This window comes from Acyrthosiphon pisum, chromosome X, assembly GCF_005508785.2.
Source record: "Acyrthosiphon pisum isolate AL4f chromosome X, pea_aphid_22Mar2018_4r6ur, whole genome shotgun sequence".
NCBI classification, from domain to species: domain Eukaryota; kingdom Metazoa; phylum Arthropoda; class Insecta; order Hemiptera; family Aphididae; genus Acyrthosiphon; species Acyrthosiphon pisum.
This window is the reverse complement of record NC_042493.1, coordinates 82,565,401-82,585,697: the sequence shown is the minus strand read 5'-3', so window position 1 is coordinate 82,585,697 and position 20,297 is coordinate 82,565,401. Positions and strand designations below refer to the sequence as shown.

General features: G+C 27.8%; 1 protein-coding gene across 3 annotated transcripts; it reads left to right on the top strand.

The window, feature by feature from the left end:
• The first annotated feature begins 732 nt into the window (after window positions 1–732).
• Window positions 733–19,207, top strand: LOC100167447 (catenin delta-2). Of its 3 annotated transcripts, none has more exons than XM_001943749.5 (18): window positions 733–1,478; window positions 4,163–4,214; window positions 5,035–5,100; window positions 10,950–11,106; window positions 11,196–11,343; window positions 11,884–12,150; window positions 12,251–12,370; window positions 12,458–12,511; window positions 12,573–12,792; window positions 12,855–13,008; window positions 13,070–13,209; window positions 13,280–13,518; window positions 13,592–13,725; window positions 13,784–14,036; window positions 14,110–14,248; window positions 14,411–14,777; window positions 16,159–16,251; window positions 17,456–19,207. In XM_001943749.5, the coding sequence occupies exons 2-18, from the start codon at window positions 4,186–4,188 to the stop codon at window positions 17,627–17,629; spliced, it is 2,754 nt and encodes a 917-aa protein (XP_001943784.2). In that variant the 5' UTR covers window positions 733–1,478; window positions 4,163–4,185; the 3' UTR covers window positions 17,630–19,207. The 3 variants fall into 3 exon arrangements, with proteins under 3 accessions (XP_001943784.2, XP_008182565.1, XP_003244181.1); XM_008184343.3 differs by having other exon boundaries at window positions 734–1,478; window positions 13,589–13,725; XM_003244133.4 differs by lacking the exon at window positions 5,035–5,100 and having other exon boundaries at window positions 745–1,478; window positions 13,589–13,725.
• Window positions 19,208–20,297: the final 1,090 nt, after the last annotated feature.

Here is a 20,297-nt window from a genome sequence, read left to right as displayed (position 1 = left end):
GCCGGCCATGGACATAGGTCATGTCATAGTTTTTATACTTAACTATAATAATTATTAATGTTGTATCTTGTAACTGTTATGAAATCGTAACAATTTTTCTATCATATTTAGTTAATTTAAAATGTAAGCCTTCGCCACTTCAACAATAATTGTGACCAATATCCGCCTAAGTCATCCCTGGTACTAAGGCGACCCAGACGCACATTGCGTATGTCAGTCGACATCCTAATATCCTATATAATATTTTATTATTTTTTTTATAGGTTGATCTATTGTTTTAATATAATAATAGATTATTATATTTTATTACGAATCACGTATAGATACCGTTAATGTGCGTTGCGCCGCCAAAGAGGTCGACGGGCGGGCGGCGACCTCGCAACCCCATGCTTTATTTACACATGACTTGCTGGGCGCCGCGAAAATAACTCAGTACCGCCACCGCCCCTTTAAGAGACCGTGTGCGTGTGCGCCGCTGCTGGGCGTGAGCGCTTGCGCACTTTGTCTATGCGAACTGTGCGGCGGCGCTCCGACGATTTTGTTATTTACGATTTGTTGTTTACGTTACGCGCGTTCACAGTCGCTGGCTGAGACTGTTATCGCCAAAAACGGTTTGGAATTTTGGAAAGCAAAAAATAAAAGGAGTACAATCCTAAGAACTGTGTCCGTCGCGGCCGCTTTATAGTTTATATTATTTTCGTACGCCACTTTTGGCGTCGTAAATTGTAATGAGAAAAAGTATCACGTTGGTCGGTGACAATATTATAATACACCTCTGACCTCTTTCCGGTGATAACCCCGTTTTGTTGTTGTTCCTTACTCGCTCTCGCCGGGCGCTCTCTCTCACTCACTCACTCTCGCTCTTCCCCTCACCGCTTTCCGATCAAACACATACACACACATCCACCCATGAGCGGAAACACTTGCGCACGCGCATGCGACGGCGCACACGTAGCGACGATGACTGATGACGTATAAACCGAGGCGACCGCTTTTCCTATGATAATACAATATTGTTTTTAATCGCATACGCACGCACACGCATAACGCGTAATTGTACATGACTTTTTTCTTCTCTCCTCTCGTAACCCCTAACGTGTCGCATCGTTCGTCACTCGGTTATCGGGCGCCCCCACATCGGCCGATAGCGCGACCGCGATGCGTATGACCCGTCGTCGACCGTTCGTCGCCGCCGCCGCCGCCGTCGTCGCTTTTGCCGTCGCCGTCGTCGCCGCCGTCGCTGCCGTCGTAGTAGTGTAAGCTAACGGTTACGGGGAAGAAGCTTCGCGCTGACACCGCCTCAACAGACGTCGCAGCCACCGCCGCCGCCTCTGCTAACACACTCCCGGAAACTCCGTAGACTTCCGATGTGTCGCCATCCCCCATCCGCATTATCGTACTGATGCGCGTCCGTCGCCCGTCGAAAACGATGATCCGTTCCCGTTGAAAACGTCGAACTTCACTACTGTTGCTACAAGGTACGTGTACGCTTTTGTCCACCTTCGACCCGTTTTCCCGACGCTGATCTGTTCGCGTTTTAGGCGTAGCCCGTCGCCAACAGTGGGCGTCGTATGTGCATTGGCTCATAACATCGCCGTCCTATTAATCAGTTCGGCTGTCCATTGTGTTTCAGCATCCTGTCCCAGTGTCCGGCGCCTCGTCGGTTGCTGTGGCCTGTCCACAATAATCCTATTACGCTGAGCTTGCACCTCCGCGACTGCACTTTCTTATCTGTGTTCATTTCACATTTCACTCGTCCTGGTTCAAATACTTTACATGTGTCTATTTTTACTCTAATCACTCGACATTAATCCTTCACGACGTCAACTAGGTACGCCCAGACATTTGTTTTCTGTTCAGACTTCACACGATAATGGATCTTGGTATCTTCATTAGTCCAAGTGCCAAGGGTTCTCTCCAAAGATATAATCTGGGTTTCTTATTTGTGTCCATAGTTTATTTTATTACAAATCTATGAACTTGATCTAGGTACCTCAGATCAGCTAGGTTTCACTTTTCCCACAGTTCTTATCTCTTTGTTTTTATAAATTTCAAATTTAATTCTATTTTTTATTGATTGTCTTCCATTATTGAGTACTTAGGTACCTTTTTTAAATAGTTTTTATGCGCTCTATTAGACCTAAAGCCATAGGAAATATTAATTACAAGGGCAATCTGGCCAGATCGGCAAGTTCGCGATTGCCATCTGGGCCCTTATCTAGTTGTAATGCTGTCTTGATCTTTGAAAACATGTAAACAATTCATAAAAATTGAAATTAAAGAATATTATCTCGAATATTATTGAGTGGATATTCATACTACTTAAACTGGTAAACATTAAGTTAGGTACCCCAACAAAATAAAACATTTCAAAGGCTAAAAAACAATATATTATTTATATTTGGATTATGTGTTGAACCCTATCTATCTTACAACTGAAATTTGTGTTGGATGTGTCATTATTTGTTATGAGTCCAAAGCCCATCTAAGATTTGTTTTTAAAGAATTATAATCAAAAAGTAGGTAGGTATATAGTAATTAAATACTTGTACAAATTTAAGTAAAATTAAATTTACAGAATAAAGGTTTTTTTGTATATGTTAGCATTGTAGGTATAGTTTTCATATAGGTAGGTTCCTAAATGGTTGTATAGATTTTTCAATATTTTTTCTTGTAAGAGATTAAATGTACAAACCAAATTTTAGACAGGGATTAAGAACAAAGTAATTAATATTGTTACACAAATATAAATAATGTAATGGGGCTAAGCCCTATTTCCACCAATGAATACTTATGGCTCTGGGTTTGAGTATCTATTTATCTATAGATTTGTATTGTGAACCGGAAGTGTAGGGACTCATCAACAGTTTTTATAAAGATATGCACAACCAAACATAATAATCTGGACGTGATTTAAACATCGATTTTAAATCCTGTAAATTAGATTGGTACCAATGCATAAAATATAAGAATTGTAATATCTGTACAAAAATAGTACTTGGTGGGACTATGCTCTTAGAATGTAAATATGTAATATTAATTTAATAATTATCAACTTCAACAAACATGGATATCTATTTTATTCTGTTGATTTACAATCAAATTTAATGGTTGCTATTTGACATACTAAATTCTTCAGAATGTTACCTGAATCTACCTAAATATACCTACTTCCTGACATGATTTTATGGTAAAAATCAGCTAAATAATATTTAGAAAAATACTCAGAAAAATAGGTGCAACGATTTTAAATGTTTTATTTTGTTACCTATCTTATAATATAATATACCTAGATGAATGGGAATTTAATATAATTTAAAATGGCAGTATTTACTTTCATTATTAATTATTTATTATTAATCTATTTGCATACTTAATTGCTATTTATATTTGCACCCAATTACCTACATCACCCCAAATGTGATCAATTTTTTAACAACCAAATATATTTTGTTGAATATGTAAAAGGGTAATCTAAATAATCTTAGACATTTATTTATTAACTATTTTACTTTTATTCTTTTCATCTATAATTTGGTTAGATACCTAGGTGTTTTTGATTATTTTGGTACTCTTCGTGATCTATCTTACATTCTTGTGGACAAAACAATCTTTTTATTAATAGTTCATTATCCATGCTTGCATAAACAATTTTATCTCGGAAATTATGGTAAAGAATGTGCCATGTAGACTAATAAATAAGGATTGCTGAGTCATTAAAAAAAAAAACAGTTCTTCAGTTTAATGTGGTCACCAATTGTTTAGTATAACTCTATAACACCTACATTAGTAAAATTCTAAAATATATTGAAAATGAAATGTTAATAAGTAGGTACCTAAATCAATTGTACCTAGTACCTACCTATCCAAAGTATGTATACAATTATGTGTAGGTAATATATTATTTAATATTATATCTACATTGTAGTTGTGGAATTCTATAGTATAAACAATAGGTATATAATTTTTATAAAACTCTTATAATGAATTAATATTATTAAATGTTTACTTGATTGTATAAATCTTAAATATCACTTGATCTTTGGTTAAGATTCTTAAATCTTTAATAATAATAATAATGTATAGTATATATATTTTAAAGATATCATCTATTATATATAATATTTTTAATAACTAAGGTTCATTTTTAATGTGATTTCAGGCGTTTGAAGTGTCAAATTATCAATGAGTAATCAGCTGGTCGACTCATGTTTGTAAGTATATTTTAATGGAGATAGTCATTCTTTTAGTCATCATATTTTATTTTAAATAACTATAATAGGTCCTATAATGTTGCTTAAAAATGTTTAACATATTTCTTATAAATAACTAAAAGGGGCTTATTATTAACTAATTTTTATAAATCATGAACATTAATTACTAATAATTTGCTTATAGTTTTATCTTGATTTTTTATCTTGATATTTGCTTTATTATATAGCATATACCTACATCATTATATTATATAATAATATTTAATGTATAATAAAATCTCGAATAAAATACTATTACTCTGGTTGTCACCTAGATATATTGTTTAAAAATATTATACATTATTTAAATGATTTATCATTAATAAGACATTAAGTAAGTATAATGTAAGTTTTATTTCATTGTTTATATAGGTATACTTCAAATATAACTTAAAATATTAATTACTTAATGTATTTGAAAATGTAGAAGTGTAGAAAATCATATTTTTATTAATACTTTTTAATGTTAATATATAACCATAACCAATTAGCTTTTATCAAATATAATTGAGTTTTATCTAATTTATAATAATTAATATTTTATGAGAATATTAACTATTTATATACTCTGATCAGTGAAAGAACGCACTGATTCAACCCCTTGTGTCATCCTGCCTTTTTTGGAACCAGTCTTCGTGGTCTGGGTATCGCACAATATAACACATTTTTGTGGGGCCGCACCGCGTTATCTTGCTGGTCAGAGTGAGATAAATGCAATAATGTTGAATTGGCTTGTGTAAATATAATAAACACATTTGTTTCAAATTTGCTTGGGTGACAGGTTGGTGAACAGAAGGGTGGAGAAGCTTCAAGAGCAAAGCTTCACTTGCACTGAGATTACACAGAGGTATATTTTATTTCTTATAAAAAAATTGCCATAATTTAATGTCAATTTTTAATTTTTACCTTTTTGGCTTCTATACATGCTTTGTTTAGACATGTCATGTGATTGTTTTTTTTTTTTTATTTAGTCTTTATATTGGCATCACTGTGTATTATTATTAGTTTTTCTTGCCTTATTATTTATTAAAATACATGGTAGATAATAAATGCAGTATTCAGTATTGTTAATAATTTATGAAACATAACTCGCATAATTATATATTGTTTAAAGTTATATGAATTGTAAAAATAAAATGTGCATGATATTTTACTAAAAAGTCACCTATCTAATAATATCCTATTGTATTTTTTTACATTTACTAATACTTGCTTTGAGACTGTTATTTTTTATGCACTAGCTTGCTTTTTTTTAAATCAAGTTATTAAAGAATAACCATGATAATACATAATTGTAGGTACTATGAAAAAATGTATTAATTAATTAATTTTTTTAATCAGTTTACAACAGAGTATTATGCTAATAACAAATATTTGCTATAAGTAGATACTATATAAAAAAAACGTAGGTTACTGTTTTTCATGAAATATTTTATTGGCAGTTTGTGAATATTGGGTTAATAGTCAATAATAGAAACTCGAAGATGAATATTCAAAGAGCGTACTAATTAAAGCAAACAGTAATCAAACAGATTAAAATTAAAACAATTATTTGAATACATTTTATATTTAAAATATGATTAGTTGTTATCAATTATATTGTTATTGAATACCTACAACAAATTATATTTTAATTTACCTAATTATGTATTCAATGTGGATAGTAATAATTTTGTTAATTTCAAATAGTATAATATATACCTAATATAATATTGTATTAGGTACCTTTGATATTAAAATATAAATACTAGTAAGTTGTAGCAATCCATAGTATAATTTATAGGTAACTATAATCATTGATATTATGATATTTTGTATTTTTTTTTTTTTTTTTATTATAATATGCAAACAAACTCATCACTATTGAGGTTACTGACTATATACACTAACAAAGTTCTTGAGCATTCTAGACATGTGCCGATTACCGACACCGATTATATTTCGATACCGATCTTTTTGAATAATTCAATATAGGCAATTTTTCGAGTGCGGGCGTGTTTTGGGAATGTGTGAGTAGTGCCGTTGTAACTGATTATAATTAGTGTTAGTGATAATATAGTGTATACGAAATAGCGGGACACTCTCACACGTGCACACACATGTTAACAGCGTGACATCGCACGTTATATAATTTCATTATTTTTGGTTTTTTTTTTGTCTTAGAGCGAATTATTTTCAAATAGTACTGACTAATTTAAGTATCCAATAAAATGTATGAAACCGAATTTAAATTCCTCGTAAAGTTAACTCGAAAATGGAATTTTACAATTTTAAATTAGTTTTTTGATTTTAATATTATTTATATTTTCAAATTATTTATATTTATAAAATTTATGAGTTTAAATTAAAAAAGTGAAAAAGTCGTTTTCGCGTTAATTTTATGACAAATTCAAAACATGTTTTCAGAAGTTTTATTTGTTAACCACGATACTACGATAGTCAGTAGTACCGACATATATCGTAATATAGGATTCCATCCCACATTTTGGCAGTAACTAGTAAAACAGCTGGAATTAAATACTCTTGAAAAGTTATATGTATATTTATGAATAATTTTATTGAAGAATTAAAACAATTCTACGTTAAATTTCTACTTTATTTATTCGTTCAATAACATTGAACATTTTTAGGTCATAGAAAAAGTATGTTTGACTACGATTGAACTAATATCGTCTATGGGTTATATTTCTTTTTTTAAAAGTATTATTTCAACAATAAAAAAAGTTGTTTAAATACCTTATTGTACTAAATCGTACGTTAAGGTCAATTTATATTTTTTTTGCTCATACATAATTACCTAATAATTATCAATACCATTAAGCACTAAAACTATTTCAATCACTAACGTATGAATCATGGATGTATGATATGAGACAGTCGTACTTATTATTTGTCTGAAAATATTTACCAGTGTGTATGTTTTGTTAAAATTAAAATATGTCCATATTAATTGGAATATGCGGTTAACGCGGTACAAATTGTCAAAATGCTCTTTAAATTCAAAAATATAAAAATATGCTCGTAATTACGTAAAACAGCCATACCTAATTAGATTTATGAATGTGATAACATTATTTCGTTTATTGAAAAATATTTTTTCTGTAGTGTTACTTTTTGAACTAAGTGTTAATTGACAATTTAAATTAGTTATAATTCCTGAATGGACAATAGAATATTATGATTATTTATGAATTATGTTACATAATAATATGACATACCAACTGGCAACTACCAATAGGTATTTCCGGCTCATAGGGTTTTGCCTTCATAATCAAATTTTAGATTACAAACCGACTGTTTTTAAATATATCTATTTCCGCTGAAACGTATTTATCTGTGGGCGCAGTTAGGGCTATGAAAATATATTATAATTTCTCACATATCTAATTTTAAACGACTCCAACTATTTACCAATTTCAATATTACAATATTAACTACGTTGGGAAACGTAAAAATTCATGAATATTCTTTTATGAATTACACTAATTAAAAATAAAACAATAAATAAAAGTGGAAATGTCGCCGTTCTCAAGTAAACATAATGAGGAATTCTAATTTATTTCCAGTATCCTTATCGTTCTTATGTGTGGGAGTGGTACATACGGGTGAGTCACTCACTAATGATCGTTTACTATGTACACGCTAGCAATTCACGCACACACATACTTGATGTATTGCCTATCTTGACTAACCTCGCGGTGGTTAAACACGCTCCGCTGGTAATCTTTTTAACACATCTTCCTCAGTAGGTATCGTAAATACAATTAAATATTGAAATTTACAAGAATTTATACAATAAATAAACTAAAATAATTAAGTTGTTAATAAATTTGCCATACCTACTTTATTTTCTAACAATTAGGCGTTTATTAATTTATTACTTTGTTTATTAGTTATTAGTTTATTACCAATTTACAAATAATATATTAAACGCAATTGTAATGTCAACTTCTCTATCTCCCCAACACTCGTTCTTGCGTTTGTGTTGAAGTTGTTATATTTTTATTAACAAGGCCTCGGCGATGAAATTTCTTTATTGTTGAATTATGCTATGCTCGGATTTATGAATGAGTTATTTTATAGTATGCATTGAACTACCTTTATATAGATATTTTTGTGATGTATAATATTAATCCTTTATTTATAACTTAATACCAAATTGTAATTACTAATTAATAACTATACTAATGTGTTGCGTTGTCTTCTTCCTGAGTTGGGTGGTGCACTGTCGTCCAGCACTCACTTTTTCAGGTTAACCCATGGTCATCATTAAATATAATTTTTTTTTGTACCTATTCATAGATTTTATATTAGTCTATATTTCCTTCATATATTGTCACATAAGAAATATGTTAACAATTTCGAGAGAAAAAAAATATATTCACCCCATAAAATTATTATGAAATAATTTATGGATATGACAATAAACTCGTTATTGTTTAATATCGTAATATTTTTGGTAAAAATTTATAGAAATAGGAATAATTTTAATTATCATTTACATAAATGTACATCAATTAATTACATTTTTTTATAGTAACTTTTAAAATATCTAATGATGAAACTAAATATAATTTAAAACTTTTTAAACTGACCTAGTTACATATTTTTAACATGTTTTGTGCATTTTGATTATTTCTACCACATATGTCATTGGATAATTTTTTTGGAAATCATCTGCCCCTCATACCTATTTTAAAATGTATCTTTCTTTACATTTATTTTTACTAATACTATTCTTACATAAAAATCTCTTTTCTTTTGTCTGTGGTTATTTTGTTTGTCAAAAATCCTTTGTTAAAATTTTGCATGTGCCTATTGGATTGAATTTTTGTATCTCTGTAATTATTATAGATTGGCTTAAATTTGACCAAAAAATCACAATATTAAAAGTTGAATCAAATTATTAGTTATGTACCAGATTAAAAGAAGTGTACTCCATTAAATTATAGATTTAAAAATAAAACATAATATATAACAAATTGTGCTGTAAGCTTTAATATTAGAGAAAATTTACTCATAATCATTTGTATCTATGTTTTTACTAAATCTTAAAGAGATGGGTATGTAAAATACTATTTGAATACTCATAACTTGCTTAAAATTTCAAATATCGATAAAATCCAACGTACACACACAGATAATATTCTGACCTTAAAATTTGGTATTAAATTAATTCAACATAATATTATAGCTAACAAAATAAGTTCTACTAAATCAAAATTTACTATGTTGTACATTTGCAAGACAGAGACAACACATGTGGTTGTCCTTTTATGAATTTCTATGATATTGTTTTTAAATTGGTTTATATTTTTTTGGTAAAAATGTATTTTATTTTGTGAAATAATTAGTTCCACTATACTTAAATCAAAAACTATTTTTACAAGCTTAATATACTATTAAATAAATTATTTAGAAAACCAATTAGAAGACTCAGTCATTGAGTATTATTATTTAGCCTGGATTTGGTATTATATACTCATATTTGCTATTGAGTTTTGATAACTAGGTAATAAATTATATATTCAATCTAGAATTATTAAAAAATGTATGGGTTAACACATAGTTCAATATATTAATATGTAAGTAAATGTGGTACAATTTGTATTTTAGCCCTTAAAATTTAAGTGAAAAAAAATGTAATTTTATTACCTTTCTGGTTTCTAAGCAAAGCTGTGTGATTTTTTTTTTGATTTTTTCCCCCATATTTCATATTAATAAATTGTAATTTGGAGTTAAATCACATTTATATTTTTAGTTTATTGTTTTTATTATTTACTACAATTTTTGTAGACTTTTAGTTAGTTACATTTTTTAATTGAATCTATACTCTGTTCAGCGAGAGAACATGCCGATTCTACACATTTCTCCGCATCACCTTGCTATTGAATCCAGTTCCCCAATGGTGTTGCGTGGGGAACCAGATTTTGTCGGTGGACGGCGTGGTATCGCTGAACCGAGTATATGTATAATATGATTATAATATCTATGTGTTGAACGTTTTTAAAAACTGTTGGACTTAGCATGCACGTTTAAATTAATGCTGGTCAAAATGTATTTTTAAAACGCCCTCTGCCCAGTACACAATTTTTAAAATTAAAATTGGAAAACAATGGTAAATAATAATAAAAACATATTTTTAATAAATCAATGTATCAATTGAATTGTTGGCTATTATTTTTTAAACTTAATTATTTTAAGATTGTTGATTGATATTATGTGTTAAATAATAACAATTAAATCAGTAATTTTATTCATTGAAACTAATACGTGCTATTGAAAGAACGGCCTAAAAATATTTTGCCTTAAAAAAAAAAAAAAATAATAAAAAATATAACTATTGGCTGCAATTGCCAAAAATAAACTTCTGGAATCCAATCATAATTTCCAGATTTTACAAAGTTCACTTTTTTGTGTTTGTATTACAAAATAGAGGGAAACGCTGTGAGTACAGCCTTCCTGTACAAAATTAAACAAAAATATTTGAAGCAAATATTTAGTATATTATGTACTAGTAATTTGAAACAAACTGATTAAATTTCTTTCCACGTAGCTAGAAAAACAAAACCATCTAATTGTATAAAATCCGCAGCTATGAATTTTATTATATTACAATAATAATAATTTTTATTAAAATTTAATAGGCAATTGCAAAATACATAGATACCTAAATTTTTCTAATTATTTTTTTAGAGCTCAGTCAGACCTCTCTCAAAATAATTCATACCCAAATGATATCGCGTATTCAAACAACGGCCTTCAAGAAAATCATTCATCTAGTTCATCTGCTCAATGTAGTGAAAAACCTGTATTAGTTTCCCAAACAAAGAAACATCAAACAACACAACAAGTAAATATTATTTTATATTTTTGATTGAGTAAAACTTGTATCTAAAATGAATTTGAATGCTAAATTTTAAAATATTTTTTTTATTTCAGGTCACAACTGTAACAAAAGTTGTTCGAGAAGTTCATCATATGATTCCTAATGGTCATTCATTAGATTACATCCCGTACACATTAGGAGTATCATCTTCGTCAACTTCATCAACTCAACCAAATAATCCCGTTCATATGTCAGAATCTGGTTTGTACACATTTTATTCTTTAAATTATATGAAAGTGAAATACAGTGAACTAATATAATCCAATTAATAAAAGTTATTTTGAGTAGTTACAGTTTCCACATTAAAAAGTTAATAGTACGTGTTTCTAAATTAAATAATCTCAAGAAAAAAAATTTTTTGAAATTTTTTTAGATTAGATTATAGTTTTACTATTGTAAGATTTTTGAATTATTAACAATAAAAATATCATAAAATATATTGAAAATATTAAAGTTTAATAATAAACTAATCAATGGTAGTTAAAATTAATTGTCTTCAAATCTTTTATTTTTATTGTTAATTTTAGAAGCGATCACTAAGCCATAGTAATACCTGTGTTCCATTATTGTGTCTATAGATCTGAAATTTCTTTGAACTCTTCCAACCTGGTCACGTACATAACTAAAAATACATCATTGTTAAATATTTGTTGCTTGTTTACAATTTAAATAGTTATAAAGTTCTGTAATATAATTAATAGATATTTATTTATATATGTATATACATTTTGTTTTGTTTAGGACATTATAATAATGACTACCAGAATTATAATCCAGGTTGTCAGGATTATGACCATTATGTTGGCGTACATCCTGGACTTTCATATTACAGTTCCAACAATATACCTGGCCAGCAAGGTGCTAAAATAGATGGCAATGCATACCATGTATACGACACAGGATCATCCCCTAACCAACTGGGGCATGAATATAATGAAACGATACCCACACCACCAAGCCCTAGTGCTTGCAGTGAATCTCCTCCACCACAACAGCTCATGGCTCAAGGTAATTACAATTTTATGTATGAATATTTTAAAAATATCAATATTTAGAACAAATTAATGTAACATAATGGTTTAATCTTTTGAAATTAACTTATTTTTAGAATACATGAGAAAAGGATTACCATATCCACCTTCTGGTTATGAAGAACTTGATGCAACTCAATTGCATCCAAATCATGACCATTATCACCGAATTACACCGTCACCTGGTGATTGTTATGGTTAGTATTAATTTCTTATTTTACATACTTTCATAATAATATGTATGTTTCAAACAAAAATAATATTTAAAACTTTTACTTATTTAGATCAAATGAGTGGATCATGGAATATGGATGAATGTGGAGATCAAATGGCACAAGGTACGTTTTTGTTGTGTTTCTATTATAACGGATTTTTTTTAATTTATTTTTTTTATTTTAGGTCTTAGATGGAGGGATCCTAATTTGCCCGAAGTTATAACATTCCTGGCTAACCCAAATAATTTAATTAAAGCAAATGCTGCTGCTTATTTACAACATTTATGTTATATGGATGATCCAAATAAACAAAAGACTAGAACATTAGGTGGAATTCAAGCTTTGGCAAAGCTCTTAAACCATGATTGTCCAGATGTTTACAGAAATGCATGTGGGGCCCTTAGGTATATATTTAGTCATATATTTTGTTTATATAGAAATTCAGTACAATTTTCTTTTCTTCTAGAAATTTATCATATGGAAGACAAAATGATGAAAACAAACGAGCCATTAAAGATGCTGGTGGAATACCATTATTAATCAATTTACTGCATAAATCAGCTGATGCAGAAGTTAAAGAACTCGTTACAGGAGTTTTATGGAACTTATCATCATGCGAAGTATTTACTATAAAAACTAGTTAGGTTTTCAAACTTATTTCATATTTGTTTATTATAAAAGGATTTGAAAAAATCAATTATTGATGATGGTCTTTCTACTATTGTGAATCATATTTTACTACCTCATTCAGGGTGGAGTCCTACTGCCTGTAGTGATATTTGTTGGTCTACTGTATTTAGAAATACTTCTGGAGTATTGAGGTATGTAATGATTCCTAATGTTTAATTGCAATAGTTTAAACTGTATTAAATATTAATTTTTATAATTTAGGAATATAAGTTCAGCTGGTGAATATGCACGAAAAAAGTTACGTGAATGTGAACATTTAATTGATTCACTTCTTTATGTAATATCAACTGCTATTGAAAAGTCAAATATTGGAAATAAGAGTGTTGAAAATTGTGTATGCATATTACGTAACTTATCATACAGGTGTCAAGAAGTTGAAGATCCAAATTATGATAAACACCCTTTACCAACTCAAAGTAGAGTTGGTCCTCAGCCAAAAGGTTAGTTTAAAAAAATAAATGTTCATTAAATATTTAATACATTATATTTATGTTTCATTTTCTGTTTCAGCAGAAAACTTAGGCTGTTTCGGAGCTAGTAAAAAGAAAAAAGATATCCAAGTGGTTTCACCTAAAGAAAACCCTAGCAGTCGTATAATTCCTAGATCAGAACCTGCTAAAGGAATGGAACTTTTATGGCAACCAGAAGTATGAATTCGCATTGTTACTTTGTTTAAAATCTAACCATTCTCAACATTTATTTTAGGTTGTTCAATCATACCTAGCGCTGCTACAGAGTTGTTCAAATCCAGAAACTCTTGAAGCTGCTGCAGGTGCAATCCAAAATTTAGCTGCTTGTTATTGGCAACCTAGTATTGAAATTAGAGCTGCTGTTCGGAAAGAAAAAGGTCTCCCTATTCTTGTAGAGCTCTTACGAATGGAAGTTGATCGTGTAGTATGTGCTGTTGCCACAGCTTTAAGGAATTTGGCTATTGATCAAAGAAATAAAGAACTTATTGGTTTGTTTTAATTGTTTTAATTGTTTTAAAATATTATATTTTATAAGTAAATATGTTGACATTTTTTATTTAGGCAAGTATGCAATGAGGGACTTAGTGCAAAAGTTACCGTCAGGAAATGCTCAACACGATCAAGGAACTTCAGATGATACTATAGCAGCAGTGTTGGCTACACTGAACGAAGTCATTAAGAAAAATGCTGAATTTGCTAGGTATTTATAGTAGTGCAGAGGAATTTAATATTATGACTTGTGTTGGATAATCACATTTGTAAGGTTTTGTATAATATTAATACATTTGTGTTATGAATCATTTATAAAATATACTGCATTTATTTTAAAATTAAATATTTATATAAACGTATATTTGTGTAGGTCATTACTGGATTCAAGTGGAGTGGAAAGATTAATGAATATAATCAGACAGCGCCAAAAATATACATCTAGAGTTTTGAAATTTGCCAGCCAAGTTTTGTTTGCTATGTGGCAGCATCAAGAGTTGAGAGATGCATACAAAAAGCACGGTTGGAGAGAACAAGACTTTGTTACAAAAACTATTGCAGCCAGAAATGCAGCGGGTGGAGTGAACTCACCAAATAATGCAAACAGTACACTTAATCGCCCTATGGCTAGTCAAGGTGGAACTCGGTATGAAGATCGAACGATACAAAGACAAAATCCAAATGTTTCACAGATGAATCATTCACTATCAAACTCTAACACAAATTCTACTTATCAGGCTGTAAGTTAAAAGATGAAAAATATTGTGAATATACAGAGTCATCCAAATTATTGTTACAAGACTGGTGAGGATTTAGCACTCTATGAAACCTTGTCAATTTTGTAACATAATTTGTGGATGACCCTAATATTTTTTTAAATTAGAATACTATGTTTTTTAATTACATTTTAAATTTTACTCTTTGAATATAAAAGTATTGTGTATTTTAAAATACCTAGACAAAGGTGATTTTATCGATAGTTTTTTATTTTTTTTATTTTAATAGTAAAGAATTTTACATTAAAAACTACATTTAATATACAATGGTTTTTGATGATCTTATTTGTACACCAATGTTATAATGTTTTCAGATAACTGGTGTGAATTAATTTATTTCATTTACCATTATATATTATGTATGTAACTTTAAATGATAATTAATAATGAATGGACTTTAATGATATTATCCAGTGAATATTGTAAATCTCATTTCACAACTTCTATGCTAAGATTTTAATGTTAGTAACTAAAAATGTATGACAACTAATTGTAAAAAATATGTTATTTTGCTGTAATTTAAATAAGTATTATTTATTTTAATTTTATAAATTTATTAATTGTCGAGACAAATTGTTTTTACAAAATCTAATAATAATAATAAAAAAAAATTTCATGTTCATTTTTATACTATTAATAATGTTATGCACTTTTATTTCATTACCATTGTTTCAACTACTTATTAGGTCGTACTCCAAAAGACAGACTACCCATGCATTTGTTGTTTGTTTTCTTTTACATAACATAATAATTATTATGTACTTAATTTTTAATACAGCATTGTTATTCCTTACATAGAGTAAATTTACATTTTTTAACCATAAAATATCATTTTTAATGCTCCCTTGTCAGTTTTTTTTTTTTTTAAAGATATTTTAACTTTGAATTGAGACATAAGTAGATACCTAAAATACATTATTTAAAAAAAATATTACTAACTTATAAATAGACATATTGAATAAACCTTTATAATATGTTTAATAATGGGTTAATTTTATTAATAACAATATTAGATAGTATGCAGAATGTAAATTTAATGTGTGTTAGATAAAAACAACAAATTAAATTTTACCATGATTTTAGCATTTTATTTATCTGGGTAATGAAGTTAATGACCAAATACATATTAAAATTCTCATTTCATATAAAATTTACAATATTCATCTTTCAATATATAAATAATAATCTATATTTTATTCTTTTCTCATTTACAATTTATTATAGTATGTACACACTAACATGTTAGTTATATTATTAAATAAACAGATTTCATAATATTTGAATTAAAAAAAGTCTTATTATTTCGGTTAGTTCTTTATTTTATTCATGTACTTGATATTTTCAGAATGAAGATATTCCATTAGCTGATATGCCATACCCCGAAGTGTCTAATCATACTCCTCCAGCTGGTGGAGTATTAATATATCCTCCTGGACATGTGAGTAGATTGAGTGTTGGTAATTCATCGGTATTGTTTTCATCTTTTATATGTAGTATTCATAGTTAAAAGTTACATAACAAGTAGTTTATATAGCCAGATTATTTATTTATTGTACTCACTTGATTTCTGCACATATTATTCATACTTTGCATATTTCACTGCACTATTTAAGAAGTTTCTACATACACCAACATTTGTAATAAAGTTTATCAAACAAAATCCAAAACTCAAGATCTAATTGTATTTAATAATTTATAAATATGGGTATCAACTTATCTTTATAATACAATATAGTACTGGTAATATATTAACTATATATATAGTGACTACAGTCATATTCTGCTATTGTTATTGAACTTTAAAAGCATGCATAACAAGAAAAAATCCATTTTTAATGTTCAATGGTGGTGCTATCTTTAGTTAAATTATACATAATTGAATAATAATTGTCAATGATAAACCTCATAATAGCAAACTGTATAGTTAAGTGAATACATTTTAAATTTCCATGATACATTCTAGATATAATTTATAGTTTGAATTAATAAAGTATAGTAAATAATTTATTATTTAAATAAGTTTTAATATTTAACTAGGTGCATTGATCTGATTTTCAATGGGTGAGCATGGGGGCTAAAGAGATAAGGACTCCTATCTTATTATATATTCTGGTACATACAATTCTCAAACCTATTTATTTTAGACTTAATGTTAACATGGATTGTGTTTAAATTATTTTCAACGTTTTATTGAATTAGGTATATTTTATTTGGACACAAACTTTTTAAGAAATATACTTCATACAAGTATAGACTTGTATTTTGAAATACAATTAGTTTTTATGATAGTTAAAATTTAAAATGTTGTCAATTATGTTTTGTTTTCTATAATAACTTATTTGCTTACATAAATATATTTTTATAATAACAAAAAAAATCTGAAATTGTATGTTAATTAAATGTAGAAATTAATTATTTATTCATTAATATTTTTATTTAAAATGTCTTAAAATGTGTGAAAAAAATATGGTTTACTATTTTGAATTTATTATTTGATGTATGTTCAATTTAGATCTTAAGTGTAGAAATGTAGTATTAAACTATGCAAAATACTATAGATATAAATACCAATATTAATGTTTGCTAAATAGAATTGTCAATATTACAAGTATTTATTTTTAAATGTATATTTTTGTTTTTAGCCATTAAGACCAGGTGAACCACTTTATGCTCAAGTTAACCGCGAGAAAAAGAAGAATAAACAATATGACCCATCGTGTTCAATGGGTGAAATGTGGAATTATAATGAACAGGCGCAACCAAAAGTATCATCTGTTGATGTCTCCACCGCCCAAGGTGGTGATTCGTGGGTATAATAACCATTTGGCTGACTTTATTTGCATTTTTTTTTAGTATCTTTAAATATACAATGTAAGTATTTGTTTTTATGACGAGGTGATATTATTATTATTTCCGCATTTGTGACACAACCATTTTTATATTATAATTAGTTAATAAGGACGTGTTAGTTTTTAATAATTTATAAAATGTAAATTATAACATACATATTTATCCTTTATATACACACATAACACATTTATAATTTATTATTTTATGTACAACTAAATGCACACAATATTTGGAGATAATGTTTATGTGCCAATAATAATATGATAATGATAATTTTAGACTTAGTATTATATCAGTTTTTACTTGAATATTATTAAGTGGGGCTCACATATCTTTTCTTACATACTGATTTGTATTTATGTTATTATTAAAATAATAACATTGGTTCTTGATCACCTTATGATAATAAATACTGACAAAAAAAAAAAAGGTTTAGATTTGGAGAGTGTTGTGTTAGAAGTACTCTGTGTTAATATTGGAATATATATGTAATAAAAGAAATGTTAACTGCTTAAAGTAAGTCAATTTGAAACCATTATGTGCAATGATTGTTTGTATTTATCATTTGTTTAAAAAATAAGGCGATATAGTTACTTGAAGTAACCAAATATATATACATATAACATATATATTTAACTTTTTTTGGGAGATTTTATATCTACTAAGTACTTGGTAATAATTTACCCCACTCTTTTGGCAGTCTTGATAAATATATTATGTAAATAAAAAAAAAAAATAGTGTTTCTAAATTAATTTGATATCCACACATTTGTAGATTGAGTTAAATAATTATTTCCAGGTTGTCATATTATAATACAAATGGTAGAGGGGAGAAACAATAACACCAAAGTGAAAACAGTAGTAGATATAAAATGTCCTGAAAAATAATTGTAAAAACATTGTAAAATTAAAATGTTTATTCTATGATAATCTGTTTGAAAACCAAAAAGTTTTTTTCGTATTGTTAGAAGAAAAAGAATAAATGGCAACCAAATAGTTGTAAGTGCTTTTATGTTCCTGACTTTAATATTTTTGTTATATGTACTTATTGTGGACATTTTTTTACATACATACATTTATATACTATTATATAACATACTATTAAAATAAATTTAAGATACTTATACAATATTCCCCATAAAAATTCCAATTAAAATATACACATTTATTTATGTACCCTAATTAGTCAATATACCTTTTGTCAAATCATTGGATAACTATTATTGATGAGTTTTTATATTCTCATTGGCTTCATTACTATATTATAAGATATATTTTGAATGTTTTGGTGTCTCTTTTGGTTTGTAACTTTACCAGTAAAATACAATTTAATTTATACTTATGTTCTTTTGAAATACTTAAATGAAATTTAAAACTTTTTTACGACAATATTGTTAGTGTTCAGACGTAGATAAAATATTTAAAACGGCCAAAGTGTCATATCTATGTTAATTATTATTATTAGGAATAATATTCTATATAAATATTAAATATACATAATATGTCAAACAAAATCAATAAAGTAGTCTGTATAGTGTCTGCAATCTGGGTTTTTTTATTTTACAAACCTCTAGAATGAATTAAAACCTTTCATAAATTAAAAATATCCATAGTTAAATATTTGGTACTGATAAAATACCAACTCAATATTGGTAGCCAGTAATAATTGGATTATTCGTACAATTTTAGTTATTTTCATTTATATTGAAGTAGTTTTTCAGTATGAATAGATGGTAGGTATGTTCAAAATGTTTGTGATGGCATTATGGACATACATTTTGGTTTTTTTGTTAAGTTAGAGTTACTAAACCACCACTTACTAAACATATATAAAAAAATTAAAATAAAATTATGTAATATCATTTGTATGATTTTTAACCACCCAAAATTAATTTGCAAGTTTGCAACCCACCCACAACCGCTCAAAACAAAGTTTTTATGTGGTGGTTCTTTGGTGATACCTATCAATAATCACTCTATTATGAAAGTTCTACTTCCAGGTTACTGAAACCTAGTGGAAATAATTTTTTTAATCTCTAAAAATGATTTCTAACACACCTACAACTGCTCAAAACAAAGATATCCCAGTAATTCATTGACATGCCAAAATATCCAGTTTTCCAAATAAATTGCCGTATCTGTCCTTTTGGCATAAATAAATGGTGCATGTCATTTGTTTTCAATTTTCAATAATGAGTACTTACATAATATTATGTTTTTTGTTTGTTGTTGTATTTTGTTTTAATTTTACTTTTTATTCTATGAAATAAAGACCAATATTAATTATTTTTATTTTTATATTATATTTATGTTACTCATATTACCTATAATATTATATACTATTTATGTTAATCAAACCTATAGTGTATATAGTATATATTTTTCTATCCTATATTTTGTTATTAATTAAAGTTTCATATTTGAAATCTACAAAATCCCTTTACATACAAATGTTTAAATTTATTTTCACTTCATCAAAATAAAGATCTTGCAATAGCCATAATTCTAGGTACTTTCATAAACAAGTTTTTTTAGTCAAATGACATTTGAAAAACTCATTAGACACTGTATATTATATTTTTAATCTTACCTATATTTGAAATGTTTAAACCTTGCATGCCTAAACATTAAACA

Coding starts and splice junctions, on each gene's coding strand:
- LOC100167447 (XM_008184343.3), top strand. CDS start 4,186: ATGAGTAATCAGCTGGTCGACTCATGTTT. Junction 13,519..13,588: donor AGTTGGTCCTCAGCCAAAAG/GTTAGTTTAAAA, acceptor TTTCTGTTTCAG/CAGAAAACTTAGGCTGTTTC. Junction 14,249..14,410: donor AAAAATGCTGAATTTGCTAG/GTATTTATAGTA, acceptor ATATTTGTGTAG/GTCATTACTGGATTCAAGTG.